The sequence below is a fragment of the Bombina bombina genome, chromosome 7, assembly GCF_027579735.1.
Source record: "Bombina bombina isolate aBomBom1 chromosome 7, aBomBom1.pri, whole genome shotgun sequence".
Lineage (NCBI taxonomy): Eukaryota > Metazoa > Chordata > Amphibia > Anura > Bombinatoridae > Bombina > Bombina bombina.
This window is the reverse complement of record NC_069505.1, coordinates 343715294-343742156: the sequence shown is the minus strand read 5'-3', so window position 1 is coordinate 343742156 and position 26863 is coordinate 343715294. Positions and strand designations below refer to the sequence as shown.

At 35.1% G+C, this 26863-nt stretch overlaps 1 protein-coding gene across 9 annotated transcripts in view; it reads left to right on the top strand.

Annotated features, from left to right (window-relative positions):
- The window catches only part of MAGI1 (membrane associated guanylate kinase, WW and PDZ domain containing 1), a 1010133-nt gene that overhangs the window by 864705 nt on the left and 118565 nt on the right, over window positions 1–26863 (top strand). For all 9 annotated transcript variants that reach the window (XM_053721007.1, XM_053721010.1, XM_053721009.1 and 6 more), the window contains one exon: window positions 4476–5096. In XM_053721007.1, coding sequence (XP_053576982.1) covers window positions 4476–5096 — 621 coding nt within the window. The remainder of the gene's footprint in view (window positions 1–4475; window positions 5097–26863) is intronic.

Here is a 26863-nt window from a genome sequence, read left to right as displayed (position 1 = left end):
ATGCTTATTGGCTGAGGAATCTCCCTAGTAATGCTCATTGGCTGATGGGCACTTCCTAGTAATGCTCATTGAACTTTAGTAGGAAGTAATATTAAATGTGCTTGTCCAACCTTCCCTAGAGCAGTGATTTTTTAACCTTTTTTTTGACGTGGCACACTTTTTTACATTAAAAAATCCTGTGGCACACCACCATCCCAAAATTTAAAAAAAATCACACATTGTAGCCTAATACAGCATATATATATAATTATATATATACATACACACAAACACACACATACTGTATGTATTGTGCTGTTATGCCATGCCTCCTACAAACTACCCCTGCACTGGGAGTAAAAAACAAGCAAAGTTTAAAAAATATGTCACACTGTTGTCAGTCTGCCGTGGCACACCTGAGGATCTCTCACGGCACACTAGTGTGCCACGGCACACTGGTTGAAAAACACTGCCCTAGAGAGCACCAAAAAACAAATTTTGTGACCAAAAACCAATTGTCTAAACCACCTATGTAATTGCTTAGAGCAGTGAACTCATTTACAACTAGCCCCAATTCGTTATACTCAAGGTACATAATATAAAGATACTCACCAGAGTTTAACATAGTTTTGCAAATCATTAAAAGGGACACAGCAGTATAAAAAAAAAAAAAAGTTACAGCATTTTATTTTTTTGCACTATTGCTTATTTATAACTGTATTTTAATCCCCTTCAGTGGGTTAAACAGCTCCAGAGCAGCAATGCATTACTGGGAGATAGTTTAACACATCTGGTGAGCCAAAGACAAGAGACTCTGTGCATAGCCACTAGTCAGTAGCTAGCTCCCAGTACTATATTACTGCTCCAGAAACTTCCTAGATATGCTTTTCAAACTAGGATAACAAGAGAACAAAGTAAACTGATAATATAATTCAATTGACAAGACTGTTAAAATTGCATGCTGTATCTGAACCATTGAAATATAATTTTGAATTTTTAAATCTCATTAATAAAGTGGCCATTTTAAATGGTTTTAAAACATTTATTTTCTGTTTTTTTGCAATACTCAAAGGCTGATTTACACTATGCTACTAGTCATGCATGAGTTTGTATGTATCTGTGTGTATATCGATCTTATCTATTTATCTCTCTATCTCTCTTTATTTATCTCATCTATTTCTCTCATCTATCTAATTCTCTCATCTATCTAATCTCTCTCATCTATCTATCTAATCTCTCTCGTCTATCTATCTATCTATCTATCTAATCTCTCTCATTTGTCTATCTAATCTCTCTCATCTATCTAATCTCAATATCTTTCTCTCTATCTTTCTCTCTATCTAGCTCTCTATCTAACTATATCTCTCTATCTCTCTCTCTCTCTCTCTCTATCTCTATCTAACTAACTCTCTATCTATCTTTCTATCTATACCTCTCTCTCTCTCTCTCTCTCTCTCTCTCTCATATATATATACATATATCTTTATTTATCTCTCTCATCTATCTGATCTATTGTATCTCTCTTCATCTATCTGATCTATCTATCATCTAGCTATCTCATCTACGTATCTATCTCTATATATATTTCTCTCCCCCTATCTCTCTCTCTGTGTGTGTGTGTGTGTGTGTGTGTGTATATATATATATATATATATATATATATACACACAGTATATATATATCTTTATCTCTCTCATCTAATCTATTTAATCTATCTCTTTCTCCATCTATCTCTTTCTTTGTATCATCTATTTAGTATCTATTTATCATCTATCTATCTCTCTCATATCTATCTGTCTATCATCTAGCTATCTCATCTACTTATCTATCTATTTATCTCTATCTATCTATCTCTCTCTCTCTTGTCTGTCTATCATGTCCCTTCACAAAAAACTTAAAGTGATAGTAAACACCAATTGTCATATAAGTGCTTGTAACAGACACTACTATAAAGAAGAATATGCACAGATACTGATATAAAAGTCCAGTATTAAAACCTTTTAAAGACTTACTTAAAAGCTTCCAGTCTATACAAATGGATCATCTACAAAACATGTATGCAAAGAAAAATCTAGGGTACAATATCCCTTTAAAGGGACATTATACACTAGATTTTTTCTTTGCATATATGTTTTGTAGATGATCCTTTTATATAGCCCATACAGTTTTTTTGTTTTGTTTTTTAAATGTATAGTTTTGCTTATTTTTAAATAACATTGCGCTGATTTTCAGACTCCTAACCAAGCCCCAAAGTTTTAGGAGAATACCGACAGATACCTGCTCCAGCTTGCTCCTGTTTGTGTAAAGGGTCTTTTCATATGCAAAGGAAAGGGGAGGGGGAGTGTCCTATTTCCCACTTGCAGTGGGTGTTCCAGTAACCTTTTATACAGAGCTAAACTGGAAGCTTCTAAGTAAGTTTTTTTAAAGGTTTTATACTGGATTTTTATATCAGTATCTGTGCATATTATTCTTTATAGCAGTGTCTATTACATGCAGTTATATGAAAATGTGTGTATACTGTCCCTTAAAGCTTTACTTAAACCCTGTAAACTATATTTATATAACCACTTCTAAATAATGTGAGCTCTGCACCACTGAACTTTTTTAGTTACTTTAGAAATAGAGAGGTGGTTATGTCATTGAAAACAACCTGCTAGCATATAGTGTTCATTTGTAATGGGCACTTATCAGAAGGATTTAATCTGCTTTGAAAGGTAACGCCTTTGTAATTTGAAATCTTTCTTGAACTGAGGGTGGTACAGACTATCGAAATACCAAAGAAAGTACAAAACAACTATGATTTGTTTATAGAAATAGGAACTAGGAATGGGAGTATCATGCAATTATTACCTTTAAATTGTAAAACAAATGTTTCCATAAATAATTGCTCTGTCATTTGAATGTTTCTAAAAAGCAAAATTCTACTATTAAATATATTTGAAGTCTCAATGTTTACATTTGAATAATTAATTTGAAGATCAAATAATGGAATGTTAATGTTTGAGTACTGCAATGAAATATTGATTCCCCTAGACTTACACAGGAAGAGAATCAACATTTTGATTGCTACATTTTATATGCAAAAGTCACATTCAATAGAAGCAGAAATTACTTTTTTTTATTTTGCAATAATGAATGTTGAATATTTGGATAGTGTTTCACATTTATTTATAACAAATTAATGCTGCCATCATTATTTTTAATAAATGTGTCTAAACATTTGGCGCCCCTTAGTGGACTTATTTAGAATGTTTCTTTACAGAAAAGGGACTTACTACAGTTATTTTAAGAGAATACTATATAGCTATAAAGCATTAAAGGAATATGAAACCCAATATTGTTGTTTAAATTTTAGTAAAACATACAATTTAAAACAAGATTCCAATTTACTTCTATTATCTAATTTGATTAATTCTTCATATATCCTTTGTTGAAGAAAAAGCAATGCACATGGGTGAGCCTACCTAGGTTTAGTTTCAACTAAGAATACCAAGAGAAAAAAAGCAAATTTGATGATAAAAGTAAATTGAAAAGTTGATTTAAATTACATGTCCTATCTGAATAATGAAAGTTTAATTTTGACTAGACTGTCCCTTTAAGAAACTTTTTTTTTTTTAAATTGTATGTTTTCTGAATCACAAGAGAAAAAAATTGGGTCTCATTTCCCATAAATTATTAAGCCTCTATATATTTTGCACATATGTTTTTTTAAATCACTTTAAACATTTATAAAGTATATTGCTTATACAAATTTAAAAGTTACTTAAAGGGACAGTCTTCACCTTAGTCATCTTAAAGTGACATAAAATAAGTTGGGATAGAGATAAAATATAATATGTGCTTTAATTACTTTACATGCAAATGTATACTGCAGTGCCTCACCATTAACCCTTTCTTTTAAGTTTCTAAATTGTAAAGCTCTAACTCCCCCCACACATTTCCTTCTATGGCTGTATCTATATCTATTGTTGTTTTGTTAGAATGCAAAAGTGCATAGGGATTATCTGCTGGAGCATGCATATATGCTGTGAACTTAGTTGAAATACAATTCCTGTGTCTAAACACTGACAAGGGGGGTGGAGTAGACTGCTCCAGACAGCATGGCTATTTAAGTATTTTTGCAAATTATTTTAAAATACTTGCCAGCAATTTGTAAACATCTTTTTTTATGCAAACATTTTTTACTTAATTAGCCCTTTTAGGATAAGCACATATCTCAACCTGTTTTATGTCCCTTTAAAGTCAGATCGTGATGTCAACAGTGGGCGGAGCTTGGCAGCCATTTTGTAGGGCCCAGAAACAATAGTCATTTTAAGATAGCTTTCTTACTGTTACTGCTGCAGGATATATTAGGGTGCAGGAAGATATTTGCAGCTTAATGTAAGACTTTAGGATGACTGTCCCTTTAAAATATTATATTTATTGCTCAAAACATCAGTCATGAATTGTCAGATAAATACAATGATTTTGTCTGTTTTATGTGTTTGTATTTGTAGGAGATGTTATTGTTAGTGTGAACGATATTTGTGTACTTGGGTACACCCATGCTCAAGTTGTGAAGATCTTCCAGTCAATACCAATCGGTGAATGTGTTGCCCTTGAACTTTGCCGAGGTTATCCTCTTCCTTTTGATCCTGATGACCCCAATACAAGTTTAGTAACATCTGTTGCAATTTTGGACAAAGACCCTATCATTGTTAATGGGCAAGAAAATTATGATTCCCCTTCCAGCAACAGCAGCAAAACTAGAAAAGCCAATAACTTAAAGGAGCCAAGGCCAAGCAGCCCAGCTGATGTTTCTTCAAATGGTTCCCATGGTTACCCTAATGATACTGTCTCCTTGGCATCCTCTATAGCAACACAACCTGAACTTATAACTATACATATAGTTAAAGGACCAATGGGATTTGGCTTTACTATAGCAGACAGCCCTGGAGGTGGAGGTCAGAGAGTGAAGCAGATTGTAGATAGCCCCAGATGTCGTGGCCTCAAAGAAGGGGACCTTATAGTCGAAGTGAATAAGAAGAATGTTCAGAACCTTACTCATAATCAAGTTGTGGATTTATTGATCGAATGTCCTAAAGGAAGTGAAGTTACCCTGTTGGTACAAAGAGGAGGTGAGTGTTATTTTTTTTTTGCTATAATTATTGCCTAATATCATTTTAACCATTTGACAATTTGCTTGTTTGATGGGACATTAAGCTGAAAATGTAACCCCCTATAAAACGTTTAAGGAAAATAAATCAGCAATTCAATATATTGATGATTTATATATATATATAAGTAGATGAAAGGAAGCACTCACTGGACTTCAGCAATCTGTGAACCAAAGCAATTTATTTGTGACGTTTCGGGACCATAAACGTCCCTTCCTCTAACAACCAGAAACTGCAAACAGACTAATAAAGGCCTGTAAACCCCTCCCCTAGTGAGGCCACCAATCACTGGAGACCGTGTGCAAACATGTCAAGGTCTGTACCATCTGGCAGACAAAAACATACCTAAATGTTCTCATGTAAAATAAATATTGTATACAAAGTGCAATATTCATGTGTTTAATATCAATATGAGTGTAAATGTAGGGAGGAATCCCACCTGTCATCACAAAACATAATCCAAACAGGTGGGATTCCTCCCTACATTTACACTCGTATTGATATTAAACACATGAATATTGCACTTTGTATACAATATTTATTTTACATGAGAACATTTAAGTATGTTTTTGTCTGCCAGTTGGTACAGACCTTGACATGTTTGCACACGGTCTCCAGTGATTGGTGGCCTCACTAGGGGAGGGGTTTACAGGCCTTTATTAGTCTGTTTGCAGTTTATGGTTGTTAGAGGAAGGGACGTTTATGGTCCGAAACGTCACAAATAAATTGCTTTGGTTCACAGATTGCTGAAGTCCAGTGAGTGCTTCCTTTTATCTACTTCACTGTTATTCCTACAGAGCACCCAGGCAGATGTTGGAAGGTGGTGAGAGTGCATATCCCTTTCGAATTTTTGGCTATATATATATATATAGTAACATGGGTGGAAAAATATGGTTTACTATTCAGGAGTTAAAAGCTAATAGCCCAGTGGGAAAAGTTAGTAGTCTACTCAATGTTAAAGATAGGAAAACATCAAATTTGTAAGTCGTCTGGGACCACTGAAAATTTCAAAGATATATATATATATATATATATATATATATACGAAATCTTGTTTCAAAAAGACAGGGAATTCAGCACTCTTTTAAAAAAATAATAGCAAAGCTCTTAAAATAGCTTTGAAAATACAAAAACAGTTTATTCATTGTAAGTCAGTGACATTCTACTCTGTGGCCATACCACAAGTCTCGCAACATGTAAAGATCTCAAAATATGTTGGCAAGCAAAAACATGTAAGTATAAAAGTTCATAAATGTAGATAAAGAATTCTACATACAGAATCCTTTGCTATTTTTTTTTTTAAAAGAGTGCTGAATTCCCTGTCTTTTTGAAACAAGATTTTGTTCTTGTCTATTCTCCTCTACCAATTTCATGACATTTGATATTAAGGGTCTGCACCACTAGCCTTTCAGGCAAATATATGAAGACCCTACATAGTCTTCTGATATTCAGATCTGTACCAGCATTTTCTTCCCCTCTGTTTATTTCTTGATAAATAAATATATATATATATATATATATATATATATATATATATATATATATATATATATATATATATATAGAGAGAGAGAGAGAGAGAGAGAGAGAGAGAGAGAGAGAGAGAGAGAGAGAGAGAGAGAGAGCACAAAATTTATTTTTGGACAATGTAGGCAAATGCTTAAGGGGGCCTTCTCAGTGTCAACTGATAGGTCAATCAATAATATTTTGTAGTGAGTACCCTGTCAAAAATCATATCTTCCGCTTCTACTCTTAGATGATTGCAACCAATTAATGACTTTATTGTGCAATGTGTAGCTTCTTGTTAATCTGATATATGTTTGTGGGCTGATAATCATGAGTTAATCAGTACAGTGCAAGCTGTATGTCTGTAAAAACTAGACAGTACAGGATTTCAATCTCAGCTCATATCATCTTTAAAAGAGCATTATATAGTCAGAAAGCCATAATCTTTTTAATAATACTTAAAGGGACAGTAAACACCTTGAGATTTTTTATATACAATATTTAGTTGTGTGCAATAAAACAACTTTATTTACTCTCCTAAATGCACACTGCAGACATCTCAAAGCTAACCCTACTCTAGGAGATAGCTGCAAAACAACACAGTTAATAATATTATGACTTTAACTAGCCTTATTGTCTGAAGACTCAAGCCCTGATTGGCTCCTCTAAATATGGCAATTGATAGGTGGAGTTTCAGTATTAAAAACAATGGCAGCAAACAAGATTTATTTTTTTAAACAGTTTAGACTTTGCAGACATGTTATTCTATAGCATAACAACAGAAATGTTTTGTAATTACAAGCTGTTTAGTGTGCATAATCCCTGGATCCGGTGATCCATGACTCAATTTTGGCTCCTATTTTTTTACAAAAAAATATCCAGTGACTACAAAATATTTACTATTTCCTAAGCTCCTTAGTATCATAATTTTTAATACAGTTCCTTGCACTAATCAAATAACATTTCCAGTAAATTACACAACCTTTTTATCTACTTGCATCAAAATTTAAAGATCAGCTGTTTGTAAACTTCAAATCTTTATTGCTGCTGATTGTTATTTTTGTATATTTTTTTGGAAGAATGTCCAAAGTGATAATGCTCTACTATATAGAATGAAATGGAGCCTTTAATTAATACAGATTTATGGGAAGAACTGGGCCTAGACGAGTGTCTGGGTTCTACTTGGTCAACTACCATAGGGCATAATTGGCTCCGTTTGGACTGAACATTTAAATTCCCTGTACGTGGCCTTGTGTTTTTCGTTTTCCTTTATTCTTCCCTTCAATCTAACTAAACAACAACTCAGACAATTTAGACTTCATAGTGTTTACTTCAATTTATGCAATAAAATGTTTAAAGGTCCATTAAAGGGATACTAAACACACATTTCTAATTTACTCCTATTATCAATTTTTCTTCATTTAAAAAGCAGGAATGCAAAGCTTGGAAGCCGGCCCATTTTTGGTTTTGCACCTGGGTTGCGCTTGCTAATTGGTGGCTGCTTTTCAAATAAAGATAGCAAGAGAACGAAGAAAAATTGATCATAGGAGTAAATTAGAAATTTGCTTTTAATTGCATGCTCTATCTGAATTATGAAAGAAAAAAAAGTGTTTAGTATCTCTTTAAATTCAGAACAGTTGCATAATCAACAAATGCATAGTAAAAAGTTAATGCAATAGCACTTGCTCTGAATTTCAAATGAGCAGTAGATTTGTATTTATTTTTTTGGTTAAATTTGAAATTTCCTCCATTTGCTTGCCCCTATGTCATGTGACAGCTATCAGCTAATGACAGACTCATAAATGTATATACTGTGAACTCTTGCACGTGCTCAGTAGGAGCTGCTGTCTCAGTGAGTATATAAAAATATTGCGTGCAATTTGATAATATAAGTAAACTGGAAACCTTTTTAAATCTTGTGCTCTATCTGAATCAAGAAAGAAAAGAATGTGACTTTGGTGTCTCTTTAAATGAAAAATATATATTCATATTCCCACCCAGATTCTGCCCCTCAGCCAGGGTCACCTTTAGTATTTGCAGGACACAACAAATTTGTAGAGCCCCTCAGCCCACCCCCTTATTCTCCTCCCCTATTTGTTCTGCCCACTGTATGGAGCACCCTGTTCCAACGCTCTGTTTGTTCTCTATAAAGAATAACACTTAAAGGGACACTGAACCCAATTTTTTTCTTTTGTAATTCAGATAGAGCATGCAATTTTAAGCAACTTTCTAATGTACTCCTATTATCATTTTTTCTTTGTTCTCTTGCTATCTTTATTTGAAAAAGAAGGCATCTAAGCTTTTTTTCTTGGTTCAGTACTCTGGACAGCACTTTTTGATTGGTGGATGAATTTATCCACCAATCAGCAAGGATTCACCAAAAATGGGCCGGCATCTAAACTTACATTCTTGCATTTCAAATAAAGATACCAAGAGAATAAAGAAAATTTGATAATAGGAATAAATTTGAAAGTTATTTAAAATTTCTTGCTCTATCTGAATCATGAAAGAAAAAAATTGGGTTCAGTGTCCCTTTAATATTACACCTCCTGATACTATAAACACTTATTTCTTCATAATACAGCATGTACATTGCGCCGTCTCATACCCTCACCCCTGATGACAGTGCGGGGCTCCCAATGCACAGGGCCCAGGGCAGTGTCCCCTATTGCCCTGCCTTGGGGTGCCCATTACAGATCACTGAAACATTTCGAGAGCTTATTATTCCAGAGCCCTAATTCTTTAAACATTGGTCTTGAATGTACGTATATATGCTATGATTTCATGCCAACAAATTGCACTTCTAAAGCTGATCCAAGTCTGGTGTCTTTTGGTGTGGTAGATCTATCTGACAGTAAAAATGCATATTGCATGAATGTAAACTTAAAGGTACATTTATATATATATATATATATATATATATATATATATATATATATATATATATATATATATATATATATATACAGTATATTTTATGCATATAAAAACTCACTAAACATGTTAAAATTATTTGTTTTTGCATTAAAAAAGGTTAAAGGTACTCAAAACCCAAAATGTTTTTTTTTCATGATTCAGACATGAAGTGTGTAGTTTTAAATAACTTTCCAATTAACTATTATTTAATATGCTTCATTATCTTGGTATCTTTACTCGACAAACATACCTAGGTATGCTCAGGCACTCCTGGGAGGTAGTTGCTGATTGGTGGCTGCACGTACATAAATGCCTCTTTTCATTGGCTCATGGACTCATTGACTTTTGAAACGAACAAGAAGTGTGTGTGTTTGTGCAAAACTTATCTGTGGGATCGAAGCTGATTGGCTGATAAGAAAAACTCCCACAGTTCTTATAGTAGATTGATAATTTCAACGAGCATAAAAACAGATAATTATTTTTTTATGTTAAAAAATATTGAAAACATAAATTTAAAAAAGTCCTGATGCAACAATGAAAAAAATGAGTTTCCATTTAAAAATAAAAAGTACCGTTATATAGATAAAAAAACTGATTCCAAATTTTTTTTTTTTTTTAGTACATGAAACTTTGTAGAAGTTATTGACAATAAGTAGCTGTGATCATGTTTTGATGCATTTTTTTTTCTTGCTACTTAAAGGGATAGGAAAGTCAAAATTAAACTTGCATGAGTCAGATAGAGCATGTCATTTTAAGACACTTTTAAATTCACTTCTATTTTCAAATGTGCTTCGTTCTCTTAGTATCCCTTGTTAGAAAATGAATAGGCACATACCATACACTAGTAGGAGCTGCTGCTAATTGGTGCCTGCACACATTTATCTCTTGTGATTGGCTAAATAGATATTTTCAGCCAGGGCCGGACTGGGAAATCAGACCGGCCCTGGAAATTTTTATAGACCAGCCCAGCCACGCCCCCTTCAGCCCAGCCACGCCCCCTTCAGCCCAGTCCATACAAATTCTGAAACTTTCCAGAAATAATGCTGCAGACTCAGTATAAGTGCACTAAACAGCAAAGAATGTATTATTTGGATAAAATACAACTTAATGGAACAATAGGGTGGATATGTAATACAGACTGAAAGTGTTTTTAATAAAAAGTCTGCAAACCTAGGTAGTATTGTAACCTAGGTATAATAATACATTAAATACCAACCATAATGTATTTTACTGAATTGCCTTCCTGTGACCAAAATGGCAGTCAGTAGCAGCAGGCCTACATATGCTAAATCTAAATGCTGATACTTTACAATAGCATGGCTGTTTCGGCAATGAAGAGGTTAATTGGCTAACTCAATCACAGCACCCGTCTGCTAACAATGTATATAATGCATAATAACCCCAACAATTAAGCAGCCAGAAATATAAAAGATCAAAATTAGAAATGCCCACCCTGTGTCAGCCGGTGCAGTGCGGCGGTGTAGTGAGGAGGTGGTGATCCAGGCATATAGGGGAGGAAGAGTGCTGAATATGGATTAGAGCGCAAAGTTTGCAGCTGTTTGCACCGGCCCCTCATCACACAGCGCTAGCTAGGCCTGGAACCCACGGCGGTCTGCACTACTATCTCCCCCCACCTGGCCGCACAGCACTCAGTGGGGTGTGCAGCCTTACTCTACTACTACTGGAGGCGTGCGGAGCGTGTGTGGGGTAGGAGAGGCTGGACGCTGGTGCTTGGGAGGGCGACTAAGCTGTCTGTGGGGTATATACAGTGTCAGCTAAGGAAACCTTAGTACGCAAAGGACAATGGGGATATTCTAACTGGGACTGAGAGAGGCCGCTCAGTCACAGTCTCAGTCTCACTTACCTATGATGATTTTAATGAAGGTAGTGACTGACTGTGCTCTCCTCTGCTGCTCGCCCGGTGCGGTGCACGCTGCAGCTGCCGGCCCACCAATTGGTCCTAATGGCCCAGCCCACCGGGATTTTTCCCAGTATCCCGGCGGACCAATCCGGCCCTGTTTTCAGCTTCCTGTCAGTAGTGCAATGCTGTCATTTCAACAATGTATAACAAGAGAATGATGAAAATTTGATAATAGAATTAAATTGGAAAGTTGTTTGAAATTGTACGTTCTATCTGAATCATAAAAGAAAATGTTGGGGTTTACTATCCCTTTAATGCACAAGTGATTGTGGTGCATGCTGGTTCTTTTTTCCACCTTAAAACCTGATTTATCACTATCCAGCAGACGTCCTCAAAATGAAAAAAACAAGAGAAACCCAGCTGTGCCTGTTACTTTTATGGTAACAGCGTGTTGCTATGGAAGCTAGTGTAGTTCTAACCCGTACCTACTCCAATCAAACGTGATCTGTAGACTTTCATTGTAAAATAATGGAATTAACATGAAGCATGAACTCTAATACAATTAATTGTGAGTTTACTTTCTCTTTCATATGATGCATTATAAACACACTGAATAGAAATATTCCAAATTATAGGGAAATAAAACAGCAAAGAGAATTGGTCTGTTATATGCAATGAACAGCGCAGTAATAAAATGCTCTGACTGTGTATTTAAAGGGATAATAAACCCATATCTTTTATTTTATGATTCAGATAGAGCATGCAATTTTAAGCAACTTTCTAATTTACTTCTATTATCAATTTTTCTTTGTTCTCTTGGTATCTTTATTTGAAAAAGCAGCAATGAAAGCTTAGAAGCCGGCCCATTTTTGGTTCATAACCCTGGATAGCGCTTGCTGATTGGTGGCTACATTTAGCCACCAATCAGCAAGCGGTACCCAGGTGCTGAACCTAAAATAGGCCAGCTCCTAAGATTTCATTCATGCTTTTCAAATAAAGATATCAATAGAGTGAAGAAAAAGTGTTAAATGGATATAAAAAAGCTTTTAGAAGCCAGACCATAGTATTTGTTGACAGATATTTGGAGAATAACCCAGTAAGTTAGGAGCTAGGGGTACAATTCTAGGAGCCAGTGGCTTCCTGGCTCCTGGGTTTGTCGAGCCCTGCTTTAAAGGGACAGTCTACACCAGAATTTGTATTGTTTTAAAAGATAGATAATCCCTTTATTACCCATTCCCCAGTTTTGCATAACAAACACAGTTATAATAAATACTTTTAACCTCTGTGATTATCTTGTATCTAAGCCTCTGCAAACTGCCCCTTTATTTCAGCCTGCTCCCAGATAACTTCATGTGCACGAGCACAGTGTTATCTATATGAAATATGTGAACTAACACCCTCTAGTGGTGAAAAACTGTTCAAATGCATTCTGAAAAGAGGTGGCCTTCAAGGTCTAAGAGATTAGCATATGAACCTCCTAGATTAAGCTTTCAACTAAGAATGCCAAGAGAACAAAGCAAAATTGGTGATAAAAGTAAATTGGAAAATTGTTTAAAATTACATGCTCTATCTGAATCATGAAAGTTTATTTTGGCCTAGACTGTCCCTTTAAAGGGACATGAAACCCAAACATTTTCTTTCTTAATTTAGAGAATACAAGTTTAAACAATTCTCCAATTCACTTCTATTATCTAAATTGTTTCATTTTCTTGATATCCTTTGTTGAAGAAACAGCAATGAACATGGATGAGACAATAACATGAGGCATATATATATATATATATATATATGCAACCACCAATCAGCAGATCCCGACCCTACCTAGATATGCTTTTCATTCCAGGAAAAGAAACAGATTAGGTAAAAGAAGTAAATTGGAAAGTTGCTTAAATTACACACACTCTGAATAATAAAATATAAAAAAATTTGGTTTCATGTCCCTTTAAGATTGACACACCTGGTGCTGATTTGATGCTTAAACAAGAGATGGATTATTATTATTATTTGTTTAGCTTTCTCTTGATCAAGCTTGTACACAAGCTCATGCCCACCAATCAGCAGCTGAGGCACTCACCGAGCTTTATATGACTATAAAACAAAGTGTTGAATATATATAAATATGTGTTTAATTCCTATGGAAAAGGGATAAATGTAGTTAGTCAGCTCCATAACAGAAATGCATTACTGGGAGCTAGCTGACCTTGTGGTGAGCCAATGACAAAAGGCATATATAGCCACCAATAACCAGCTAGTTAGACTACCTAGGTATGCTTTTCAACAAAGAATTACAAGAGAACAAAATAAATTTGATAATAGAAGTAAATTGAAAAGTCTTTTAAAATTGCATGTTCTGTCTAAGCCAGTTAACGTTTGTTTTGCCGTTCCCTTTAAAGTGCATTATTGTACTATTGATTTTTTTTATGTGTCTTTAAAGGGATAGGTAAGTCAAAATTAAACTTTCAGGCTTTCATGTCATTTTAATAAACTTTTAAATTCACTTTTATTTTCAACTGTGCTTTTTTCTCTTAGTATCCCTTGTTGAAATAAAAAATGCACATATCCTACACTAGTGGGAGCTAACTGCTAATTGGTGCCTGCACACATTTGTCTCTTGTGATTGGCTAAATAGATGTGTTCAGCTGATGCTAGTAGCGCAATGCGGTTCCTTCAGCAAAGGATAACAAAAGAACAAAGCAAATTTGATCATGGAAGTAAATTGGAAAGTTGTTTTTTAAGATGTATGTTCTATCCAAATCATAAAAGAAAATTTGGGGGTTTCCTGTCCCTTTAAACAAGGTACAGTTTTGCAACATTGAAATTGAAATATATTATAGAGACATAGGGGCTTGGATGTGATCAGCAAGAATTTTATAATTCACTGCTTATTAAAGACATGAAACTTTTTTTTTTTTGTCTTTCATGATTCAGATAGAGAATGCAATTTTAAGCAACTTTCTAATTTACTCCTATTATCAATTTTTTTTTCGTTCTCTTGCTATCTTTTAAAAAAAAGCATGAATGTCAGGCATAGGAGCCGGCCCATTTTTGTTTGAGAACCTGGGTTATGCTTGCTTATTGGTGGGTAAATGTAAGCCTCCAATAAGCAAGCGCTATCCATGGTGCTGAACCTAAAATGGGCTGGCTGCTAAGATTTACATTCCTGCTTTTAAAATAAAGATGGCAAGAGAACAAAGAAAAATTGATAATAGAAGTAAATTAGAAAGTTGCTTAAAATTTCATGCTCTATCTGAATAATGAAATAAAAAAAATTGGGTTCAGTGTCCCTTTAAGGAACTTTCCAATTTACTTCTATTTTCCAATTTGCTTTGTTCTCTTGCTATTCTTTGTTGAAAATCATTCCTATGTAGACTCAGGAGTTGGGAGCTAACTACTGATTGATGACTTTACATATATGCCTCTTGCCATTGGCTTGCCAATGTGTCCAGCTATTATTGCATTGCTGCCCCTTCAATATAGGATAACAAGAGAATGAATTTGATAAAAAAAATTGATAATTGAAGTAAATTGGAAAATTATTTAACTCCTTTGTGTCGACATCAAGTAGTAATATCAGAACGAAGTTCCCATATAAACACTTGCTGTAAAAAATGCAATCGTCGATGTGATCATGCGATTTCAAGGCTGGGATCGGATGATGGGGAACTGCCTATGTTGCTTGGCACGCCCCCAGTCCGATCCTTGATTGCGTAAAAGGGGAGACTGCACGAAGCCATATAAGGTAGAATGTTCCATGGGGTTAAACATGTATGCTCTATCTATATATATATATATGTGTGTGTGTGTGTGTGGTGTATTTATGTGATGTGTATATATGTATATCTATCTATCTATATATCTATCTATCTATCTATCTATCTATCATATATATATCATATATATATATATATATATATATGTGTGTGTGTGGTGTATTTATGTGATGTGTATATGTGTATATATGTATATCTATCTATATATATATATATATATATATATATATATATATATATATATATATATATATATATATATATATACAGTGAGTGCAGAATTATTAGGCAAATGAGTATTTTGACCACATCATCCTCTTTATGCATGTTGTCTTACTCCAAGCTGTATAGGCTCGAAAGCCTACTACCAATTAAGCATATTAGGTGATGTGCATCTCTGTAATGAGAAGGGGTGTGGTCTAATGACATCAACACCCTATATCAGGTGTGAATAATTATTAGGCAACTTCCTTTCCTTTGGCAAAATGGGTCAAAAGAAGGACTTGACAGGCTCAGAAAAGTCAAAAATAGTGAGATATCTTGCAGAGGGATGCAGCACTCTTAAAATTGCAAAGCTTCTGAAGCGTGATCATCGAACAATCAAGCGTTTCATTCAAAATAGTCAACAGGGTCGCAAGAAGCGTGTGGAAAAACCAAGGCGCAAAATAACTGCCCATGAACTGAGAAAAGTCAAGCGTGCAGCTGCCAAGATGCCACTTGCCACCAGTTTGGCCATATTTCAGAGCTGCAACATCACTGGAGTGCCCAAAAGCACAAGGTGTGCAATACTCAGAGACATGGCCAAGGTAAGAAAGGCTGAAAGACGACCACCACTGAACAAGACACACAAGCTGAAACGTCAAGACTGGGCCAAGAAATATCTCAAGACTGATTTTTCTAAGGTTTTATGGACTGATGAAATGAGAGTGAGTCTTGATGGGCCCGTGGCTGGATTGGTAAAGGGCAGAGAGCTCCAGTTCGACTCAGACGCCAGCAAGGTGGAGGTGGAGCACTGGTTTGGGCTGGTATCATCAAAGATGAGCTTGTGGGGCCTTTTCGGGTTGAGGATGGAGTCAAGCTCAACTCCCAGTTCTACTGCCAGTTTCTGGAAGACACCTTCTTCAAGCAGTGGTACAGGAAGAAGTCTGCATCCTTCAAGAAAAACATGATTTTCATGCAGGACAATGCTCCATCACACGCGTCCAAGTACTCCACAGCGTGGCTGGCAAGAAAGGATATAAAAGAAGAAAATCTAAAGACATGGCCTCCTTGTTCACCTGATCTGAACCCCATTGAGAACCTGTGGTCCATCATCAAATGTGAGATTTACAAGGAGGGAAAACAGTACACCTCTCTGAACAGTGTCTGGGAGGCTGTGGTTGCTGCTGCACGCAATGTTGATGGTGAACAGATCAAAACACTGACAGAATCCATGGATGGCAGGCTTTTGAGTGTCCTTGCAAAGAAAGGTGGCTATATTGGTCACTGATTTGTTTTTGTTTTGTTTTTGAATGTCAGAAATGTATATTTGTGAATGTTGAGATGTTATATTGGTTTCACTGGTAAAAATAAATAATTGAAATGGGTATATATTTGTTTTTTGTCAAGTTGCCTAATAATTATGCACAGTAATAGTCACCTGCACACACAGATATCCCCCTAAAATAGCTAAAACTAAAAAAAAACTAAAAACTACTTCCAAAACTATTCAGCTTTGATATTAATGAGTTTTTTTGGGTTCATTGAGAACATGGTTGTTGTTCAATAATAAAATGAATCCTCAAAAATACAACTTGCCTAATAATTCTGCACTCCCTGTGTATATATATATATATATCAGAGGCTTTATTGTAGTTTGTTTTCACTCTCACAGAAACTTTTAACAGAAACATTCTTGTAAATAACATTTAGTACAAAAATGTTTCTCGCTGTAATTTGAAATGCATTTATGCACAAGTCAGATATCTTTTCCAGTGACATTTTCTATAATTTTCCTTCGGAATGCTTGTCCTGAAGTGTTGATTTCACACATGCTCATAGAAAGGAATAAACACTTAAGTATCTAAGTGCTTTTCTCTCCAGCAGTTCTCAAATTGGCAGAAGATACCGTTATCAAGTTACTTAAACATCATTATGGCTTATTCCAGGAAAGATCTTAAGTGTAGGAAGGAAATGAATCCATATGGATGGAACCGTTTTAAGATGGGTTTTTGAAAGCTCCAGCTAACCACATAGGTTAGTGTCTAGTGACTGCCTAGTTGTCTAATGCATACAAATAAAACTCAAGGTAAATTAAGTTAAAGCAATAGTCAAATTAAAATTAAACTTGAATAGATTGGATAGAGAATTAGCCCCTTGACCCAAAACAACGTAAATATACGCCATGCGATACATGGTACCGCATAACGTATATATACGTTGCAGCTTCAGGACGCTACAGCAGCCTCGGCTGTAAAGTGACAGCCGATAGCTGCTGTTCCTGAGCTGCAGACAATCTGCATATGGAACGAAGAATGATTACGATTACCATATGAAGGCAGATTCCAGATTGTTACAGACAATCTGTATATGGAACGAAGAACGATTATGATTACCATATGAAGGCAGATTCCAGATTGTTACAGACAACATCTTGTGCCAATGGGAGGTGAGGGAGCAAAGGCAGTAAATGGATGGGTGGCACAGAAGCGGAGGGGGAGGAAGTGGAAGGGGCCATAATCTACATAACATTTTTTAAAGGAGTGGGAGGGTTGGCAAGCTACACTACAGCAAAAGGGTAATTAGAGGGGGGCGCCCTAATAAATGATCGCGGGGAGGTAGCGGGCACCACTGCACTACAGAAAAAAACAATAAATTATAAACAAATTAAAAAATAATAATAAAAGAACAATACATTATAAAGTAAATAAAAATAATAATAAAAAAACATCAAAAGAGAGCTTCCTGTACCTAAGATGGCCGCCACTAGTAGGAGGGTTAAAATTTTGTTTAGGAGGAATCCCTACACGGCAAGGAAGAAAATAAACCAAAAAATGTTTTAAAAAGCCTTAAACTGCCTACTGGCAGACCTTCTGCCAGTACCTAATATTGTGGTGACCAGTGGGGGGTGAGGGAGCGAAGAGAGCTGTCTGGGAGGGTACAGGTAGGGATCAGGGGGTTAGAGGTGTCGGTTGGGAGGTTCATTTCTACTCTGCATAAAAAATGAACCTTAGAAGCTAATTGATTATCCCCTTCACTGCCAGGAATTTCATGTAAAGTGTGCAGCTGTAGTTAGCAGCATTCTAATTGCCAAAAAGCAAAGGCAAAGCCATGCAGGTCTGCTATTTCTATACAAAGGGGATCCCATAGAAGCTTCTACAACCATTTGTCATGTGGCTGCAGTAGTTGTGTGTAAATAATTTCAGTGAGAAACCCAAAGCTTGCAAAAAAGTTAACAATTTACTTAATGTGATTGTATCTGGCGGCCAAATAGTGGCATCAAATATACCAAAATGGGCCTAGATCAATACCTTGGGTTGTCAACTTTAAAAATATATATAGTTTGTATAGGTAAATCAAAAAATCAAAAGCTCTATTTTTGTTGAAACAGAGTAATAGCAAAAATGCTAAAAATGTCTGGTACTTTGGGCATGTTTTTCTCTGAAATTCCTGATAGAGAAGTATAAGCATCTTTACAATTTGCTACCATCAATTTGTACTACTTCTCTTGGTATCAAGTATAAGCATCTTTACAATTTGCTACCATCAATTTGTACTACTTCTCTTGGTATCCTTTGTTAAAGAAACAATGTCAGAAAAGATTAGATTTTGTAATAGTTGTGTTATTAGGCTCCAAAAGCTTATAAATAAAAGCTCATATTTAATTCTATAGGATTCATTTAACTTATTCCCATATGAAAGGGACATTATAGTACAAAGATTACATTCTCTAATTTGTTAGTGCATGTCATTTCAGTACTAGTGACCCTTCAGTGTTATGTGCGTAAATGCATAGTTAAAGCACCAATCAGGAGCCTCAAAGAACTGCTGCTCCTGAGTGGATACAGCCGTCAGTCTGGCTGCACAATTGCCACTGATGATTGGCCTACCAGCAGGGTCAGTTCAAGCCCAGCAATTTGTTGTGGCTCTTAAAACAGTATTTTAACTATGTATTTAAACCCTTTTTGTCAGTTTTTTTTCCACTGCTAAATGTGGAAGAAGGTGGCCCCTCGTGGAATTCGTCTCTTCGGAGACGGATTTCTTCTTACCAAGTGCAACACACTAAGATCCTTGCTAAAAGGACATGAGCTAACAGAATAGATCAGGTCATTTTTGCCTTATTTCCCTTTAAATAGAAAAACAAAAATGACCCACTTTCTTAAGGTTCAGCTAAATTGGCATTTACAGTAACAGACAAAAAAAAATTTGCCGAAATTCTTGCAAAGTGAAGCAAATTTTTAAAGCTCGCACATATAGGTCTCGTAGAAGAAAAGGTTATGTGTTATCAAATACACGTTATCGGAGAATGGTCCTACATGATCATATGTCAGTGACATTTAAAAAAAAAAATGGCAAACACATTCTGAAGCCTTGTACAAAGGCAAAACAATCTGTATGATAATATATGTTGTTACGCACCGCAACACCTGAGGAACAAAAGTGAGAATTTACAGTCTAGAGGTGATTATAGGGAGAACGGCGTCAAGCCGCGAAGGAACAGCATCTGTGAGATAGCTGTTTGTACAGGAGATGAGGATGACAGTGAATGAGAAGTTAAAGGGACATGAAACACAATTTTTTTTCTTTCAAGATTCAAATAGACCATACAATTTTAAATAACTTTGAAATTCACTTCTGTTCTCAAATTTGCTTTGTTCATTTGGTATCCTTTGTTGAAAATCATATCTAGATAGGCTCAGGAGGAGCTGCGAGCTAGCTGCTGATTGGCGTCTGCACATATATATATGTCTATTGTGATTGGCTCACTGCTGTCTTCAGCTTACTCCCAGTGATGCATTTCAGCTTCTTCAATAAAGGATAAATAGACAATGACGGAAAAGGAATACTAGAAGTAAATTTGAAAGCTGTACAAAATGGTATGTTCTATCTTAACCATGAAAGAAAAATTTTGGGCTTCATTTTTAAAGGGGCAGAAAACTTAAAATTAAATATTCATGTTCTATATTGAGCAGTGTTTCCCAAACCCTGTCCTTGGGAGCCTTAAAGGGGCATGAAACCCAAAATGTTTTTTTCATGATTCAGATAGAAAATACAATTTTAAACAACATTCCAATTTACTTCTATAATCTAATTTGCAATATTCTTTTATTATCCTTTGTTGAAGAAATAGCAATGCACATGGGTGAGCCAATCACACGAGGCATCTATGTGCAACCAGCAATCTGCAGCGACTGAGCCTATTTAGATGTGCTTTTCAACAATGGATATCAAGAGAATAAAGCAAATTAGATAATAGAAGTAAATTAGAACGTTGTGTAAAATGGTTTACTCTTTCTAAATCATGAAAGAAAAACAAGAGCACAGGTGAAATAATCAGCTCACCCATCAGCTGATTATTTCACCTGTGCATCTGCACTGTTATGGGTCCTGAGGACTGGAGTTGGGAAACTGATAAAGAGCACACAATTTTAAGAGAATTATAAGTTTACTTCTATTGACAAATTTGTATTGTCCTGTCGTGATCCTTTTTTGAAAAGTATACTTAGATAGGCTCAAGAGCAGCAATGCTCTACTGGGAGCTAGCTGGTGATAGGTGGCTAGACACAAATGTCTCTCATCGAAGCTTTAACTATGTGTGTTTTTATAGGCCAGTAAATACAATATATTTGCATAATCAACAAATGCATGATAACAAGACAATGCAATAGCACTTCACTTATGAACTTCAAACAAGTAGAAGATTTTTTTCTGACCAATTTCAAAGTTATGTCTATTTCCACTCCAACTGCATCATGTGACAGCCATCAGCCAATCACAAATGCATACATATGTTTTGTGAATTCTTGCACATGCTCAGTAGGAGCTGGTGACTCAAAATGTGTAAATATAAAAAGACTGTGCACATTTTGTTAATGGAAGTAATTTGGAAAGTTGTTTAAAATTGAATGCTGTATCTGAATCATGAAAGTTTAATTTTGACTTGAGTGTCCCTTTAACTCTTTGCATACGCAACTCTATGCAAGCAATAATGCAATAACAGAATGCATTTTTATGACACTTATATTACTTGAAAAATGCATTAAACTGACATCTATTATACAAAGCAAGGTTTGCAATATGGTAAAACCAGTTTTGCATTGGAAAGGTTAAAGAGAAAATAAAATTTTCATGATTGTTATCTCATGCACTTTTAAACAGCTTTACAACACCCTATTATTATTTTATTTGTTTTGTTGACAAGCTTACTCACTGTAGGTAGGGTCATGACCAGCAATGCACTACCAGACCCTAGCTGGTAATTGGTCGCCTCATATATATGCCTCTTGTCATTGTGTGCAGCTAACTCCCAGTAATGTATTGCTGCTCCTTCAAGAATGGATAGCAAGAGAATGAAGCAAATTTGACAATAAAAGCAAATTGGAATGTTTTGTTTAAAATTGTATGTTCTATCAGAATCTTGAAAGATTTCGGATTCCATGTCTGTTTTTTTTCTTAAAAAAATTATATTTCCATGCTCCTGTATCTTGTAACAGCGATTAGCCAATTACAAACACATTACGTGTATATATATATATATATATATATATATATATATATATATATATATATATATATATATTGTGTACTCTTGCACATGCTCAATAGGAGATGGTGCCTTAGAAAGTGTGCGTATAAAAAGACGGCACATTTTGATAAGTGAGTTTTTTTTAATTGCATGCTCCTTCTAAATAATGAAAGTTTAATTTTGATTTTAGTGTCAAAGATCACTGAAAAGTTGGCGTTAGAACTGCTTGCCCCCCTCTTTTTTTCCAGCACCTTGGGTAGCGCTTGCTGATTGGTGGCTACATTTCACCACCAATCAGCAAGAGCTACCTAGGTGCTGAACCAAAGATTAGCCGGCGCGTAAGCTTACATTCCTGCTTTTTCACATAAACATATTAAGAGAACAAAGAAAAAAATGATAATAGGAGTAAATTAGAAAGTTGCTTAAAATTGCATGCTCTTTCTGAATCATGAAAGAAAAAAACTGGTTCAGTATCCCTTTAAACTTGTACTACATAACAATTACTTATATTTTATTTTTTATCTAGAAGATTTTCTATCTAAAAAAATTGAGTTGCTATCATTTGTAAATACTGAGCTGCTATGCTATGAAAAATTAAAACAAAATTGTTACATTGGATGATGAACTGTGTTGGACCAAAAACTGATACATTTTCAACAGATTAATTACTCACAAAATCTATTAAGTAACGGCAAAATTAAAATCTGATCAGTACAAAAGCAGATCAGATTAATGTGCTGCAAATTCTGATACCCTTTATAATTAATTAGCACGTTTTCTGTTTGAAGTTCCAAATTTGTGAAACTGTAATATACAAACTTTAACCATCTTAAAGTGACAGTATACACCAATTTTCATATAACTGCATGTAATAGACACTACTATAAATAATAATATGCACAGATACTGATATAAAAATCCAGTATAAAACTGTTTAAAAACTTACTTAGAAGCTTCCAGTTTAGTTCTGTTTAAAAGGTTACTGGAACACCCACTGCAAGTGGGAAATATCAGACACTAACCCCCTCCCCCTTCCTTTGCATATGAAAAGACCCTTTACACAAACAGGGGCAAGCTGGATTAGTTATACATAAGTATTCTCCTAAAACTTAGGGGCTTGGTTAGGAGTCTGAAAATCAGAGCAATGCTATTTAAAAATAAGCAAAACTATCCATTTAAAAAAAAACAAAAAAAAAACAAAACTTTATGGGCTATATAAATAGATCTACAAAACATTTATGCAAAGAATAAATGAGTGTATTATGTCCCTTTAAGTGGCCCAGAACTTAATTAGATAAAGAAAATTGAGGTCCATGCATGGTAATAACCAAAAAAAAATAAAAAAAAATAGTAATTATAGTTTTGTTGGAAATTTATAGAAAGTTTTTGTGTTATTTTATTGAGGAATATCAACTATGAATTAGTATTAATTACCTGTGTGTGCCCATTTTAACTCTCATCTTGATCAATTTGTCTATCTATCTATCTATCTAATCTATCTATTTTAATCTACCCATCTAATCGATCTACCTATCTAATAGGTCAATCCATCTAATCTATCTAATCAATCTATCTAAGAGATCTTTCTATCTAATCTATCTAATCAATCTATCTAAGAGATCTTTCTATCTAATCTATCTAATCAATCTATGTATCTAATCTATGTATCAATCTAATTGATCTAAGAGATCTTTCTATTTAATCTATCTAATCAATCTATCTATGTATCATATCAATCTAATCTATCCCAGTGGTTCTCTAAACTTTTTTGATTAGGGGTGCACTGTAAAACTTTTTAAACATTTTCCAGCACACTTTGCAGACCTAATTTTTTTTTTACTATATTTTAAAGTTTTTTAAACTAATGTAAATAGCTGCACTGATTTCATTAAACAGAAATACAAATATGCAGCAGGATGGCCTAGTGTTGCCTTTGAGTCAAGAATAGATTTGTATTATGCGTGCAGAGTTTTGATGGCACATGAAATTCCACCACTGCTTTACTCACTTTACTTCAGTTTTCGGTGCACCTGTGTGCCAGCACACCTTTTAAGAACACAGATCTAACGTCTGTCTGTCTGTCTATCTATCTATCTGTCTGTCTGTGTCTATCTATCTATCTATCATGGTGCTCTGACAGAATGCCGATGGACATTTGGCCGACAGCATTCTGTCCAACGGACATTTGGCCGAGTTCGGCCGAGGGCAGATACGCTCCAGAGTGCTCCGTTCTAATCAGAGCCTCAGTTGCCACAACCACCTCTGGGAACCTAACCATGTGTCCCAGCCTGCACGTCTTGTAGTTTTCTGTCTGGGAAATTCTCTATCTATCGAATCTATCCATCAAGTTTATCTATCGAATCTATTTATTTCTCTAATCTATCTATCAAATCTATCTGTCTATCTCGTGGCCGGACTGTTATCTGACAGTCACTTATCTGTTGGGGATTATCCATTGGCCAAATGTCCATCGGCTAACAGTCCGGCCACGATCTATCATCTATCTAGCTGTCTATCATCTATCTTATTTATCTATCCAGGGGTCAAGTCGAGCGGGAACACATGGGAACGGAGATCCTGTACTATTTTTGCAGGGGAGACTAAGTTCCCCCTGGACAGAGAACATATATAGTTCAGTAAATACTGCTGCTGCTGGCGGGAGGAACTGAAGCTCAGTCTTAGTTTCAGCACTAGAGCAATAGTGAGATCCTCTAGTAATGGGCAGTAACACTTCCCAAAATACGCTAAATGCAAGCCTGTCAGCGGTCCTGCTGTGTGATCACTCCATACTATGTGGAACACATTGTGCGTACATTTCTGTGTGGCTTGTTTGGGTTAATTTAGCTACCCTCAGCAGAAATAGGACTATTGCACCTTAAGAGGGTGAAACTCTGTGACAGAGGAGGAGTCTCAGGCTCCAAGGCAACCATTCAACTCTTCATTGGTTTTAATTTGCTTTCATTGACCAAAGTGTATAGATTATGTACATATAAATACAGTGTGTGTGTATAAAACAGTATTAATTGTTTGTGGGGTGGAAGTCTTGGTGAGTTCCCACACTTTTTTTTGTAGGACTTGACCCCTGTATCTATCAATCTAAACTATCTATCTATCTATCTATCATCTATTTTATCTATCCATCTAAACTATATATCTATCATCTGTCTATCTATTATTATTATTATTCTTTATTTATAAAGCGCCAACAGATTCCGCAGCGCTGTTCATAAGTAAGGAAGATAAAAGGACAGTACAATATGAGACACCAGACAAAATTTAACAAATACAGGAGGAATTGGGAGCCCTGTTCCCGTGGGAACTTACAATCTAAATGGGTAGGAGGGTGAGAAACAAGAGGTGGGGACTGCAAAGGTGAGAATGATGTTAGTGTGAAGTTAGATGAGGGCAACTATTAGGCAATCTATCCTATCTTATTTATCTATCATCTATCTATTTGTCTGTTTTTGTCTATCTATACATGTATCTATCAACTATTTTATTTATCTATCCATCTAAACTATCTATATAGCTATCGTCTGTCTATCCTATCTTATCTATCTATCATCTAAACTATCTATCTATTCTACCCATCTAAACTATCCATCTATCTAGCTATCTATTTATCTATGTATCCATCATCTATCCTATCTATAACATTTGATTTAATCTATATTTTTTATGTAAATTCCTATTGGAAATATCTTTGTATCAAATATGGTTTGAATCATTTTGACACATTTAGTAATTTGGCACAGTAGACTTTCCAATATTCATTTTTCTAAGTTTCTGATATTTTTTACCCTAATCCGAAAAGGTATTTTTTTCAAAGCAGACCTTCCTTTGCTTCTCTTTGACAGCTGATTTTAGATGCAAAATTATTCACGGAGAAATAATCCACATTCTATTGTAATGCAGTGTACTGGAAAAAATAAAAGTCATCGGATTTTGCATACTTTTCATCTGAAGATGAGAACAAAGATGTAAAATATTTGTCAACACAGATGAACATTTTTTCCTCATGCTTTCAATTTATTTGCATAGAAATAATTGCCAAATATATATATACTGTGTATATATATATATATATATATATATATATATATATATATATATATATATATATAGTATATATGTGTGTGTGTGTTAGTTACTATTTTGGCAATTATTTCTATGCAAATAAATTGAAGGCATGAGAAAAAAATGTTCATCTGTGTTGACAATATATATATATATATATATATATATATATATATATATATATATATATATATATATATAAACAAAATCTACACCAGAGGTGACGAGTTCTTAGTTTTGAGATTTATGTCCAAGCCTTGTAAGATTGACATATAAGTTTATGTGCGCTCAGACCTACTCATATAAAAACAAAATGGCTACTATTCCCTTGCGCATAACTTTCAACAGTCTAAAGCTTTAAACCAGCACAATGTTGGCCGCATATCTTGAAGGATGAGGGTACAGGTTAGAAAAGGGTATTTACTGGGAGTAGCCTTTCAGGAGAGGGTGTATAGTTTATTAGGGTACTCCATGTATACTGCTGAGACCAGCTGCTATTCTGTATATACATTTTACGTAATACCCGGAAGCCAAATAGAGGAAGGCCATCCAAGAGTATAGTTTGTGACTCCTGTTAAAATGGAAATAAAAAAAAATTAACATTTGTTCTTGGACTGAGACTACTATTTCCTAAAATGGGCCAGCCCGATACATAGGGGGTATTTATTCACAGCTCCATAGTAGCACTCCTCATAATATCCAGGACTTGCGGAGTACCCAATGGGTGTAATTGTGTCTCTTAAGGTGGAATCTATATTGAACTATCTACACTCTGTGACCTAAAGTATGAGGACACCTGACCATCACATTATGTGAGTTTTTTGGGCATTAATATGGAATTGCCCCTCCCCCATTTTTGACTGTAACAACCCCC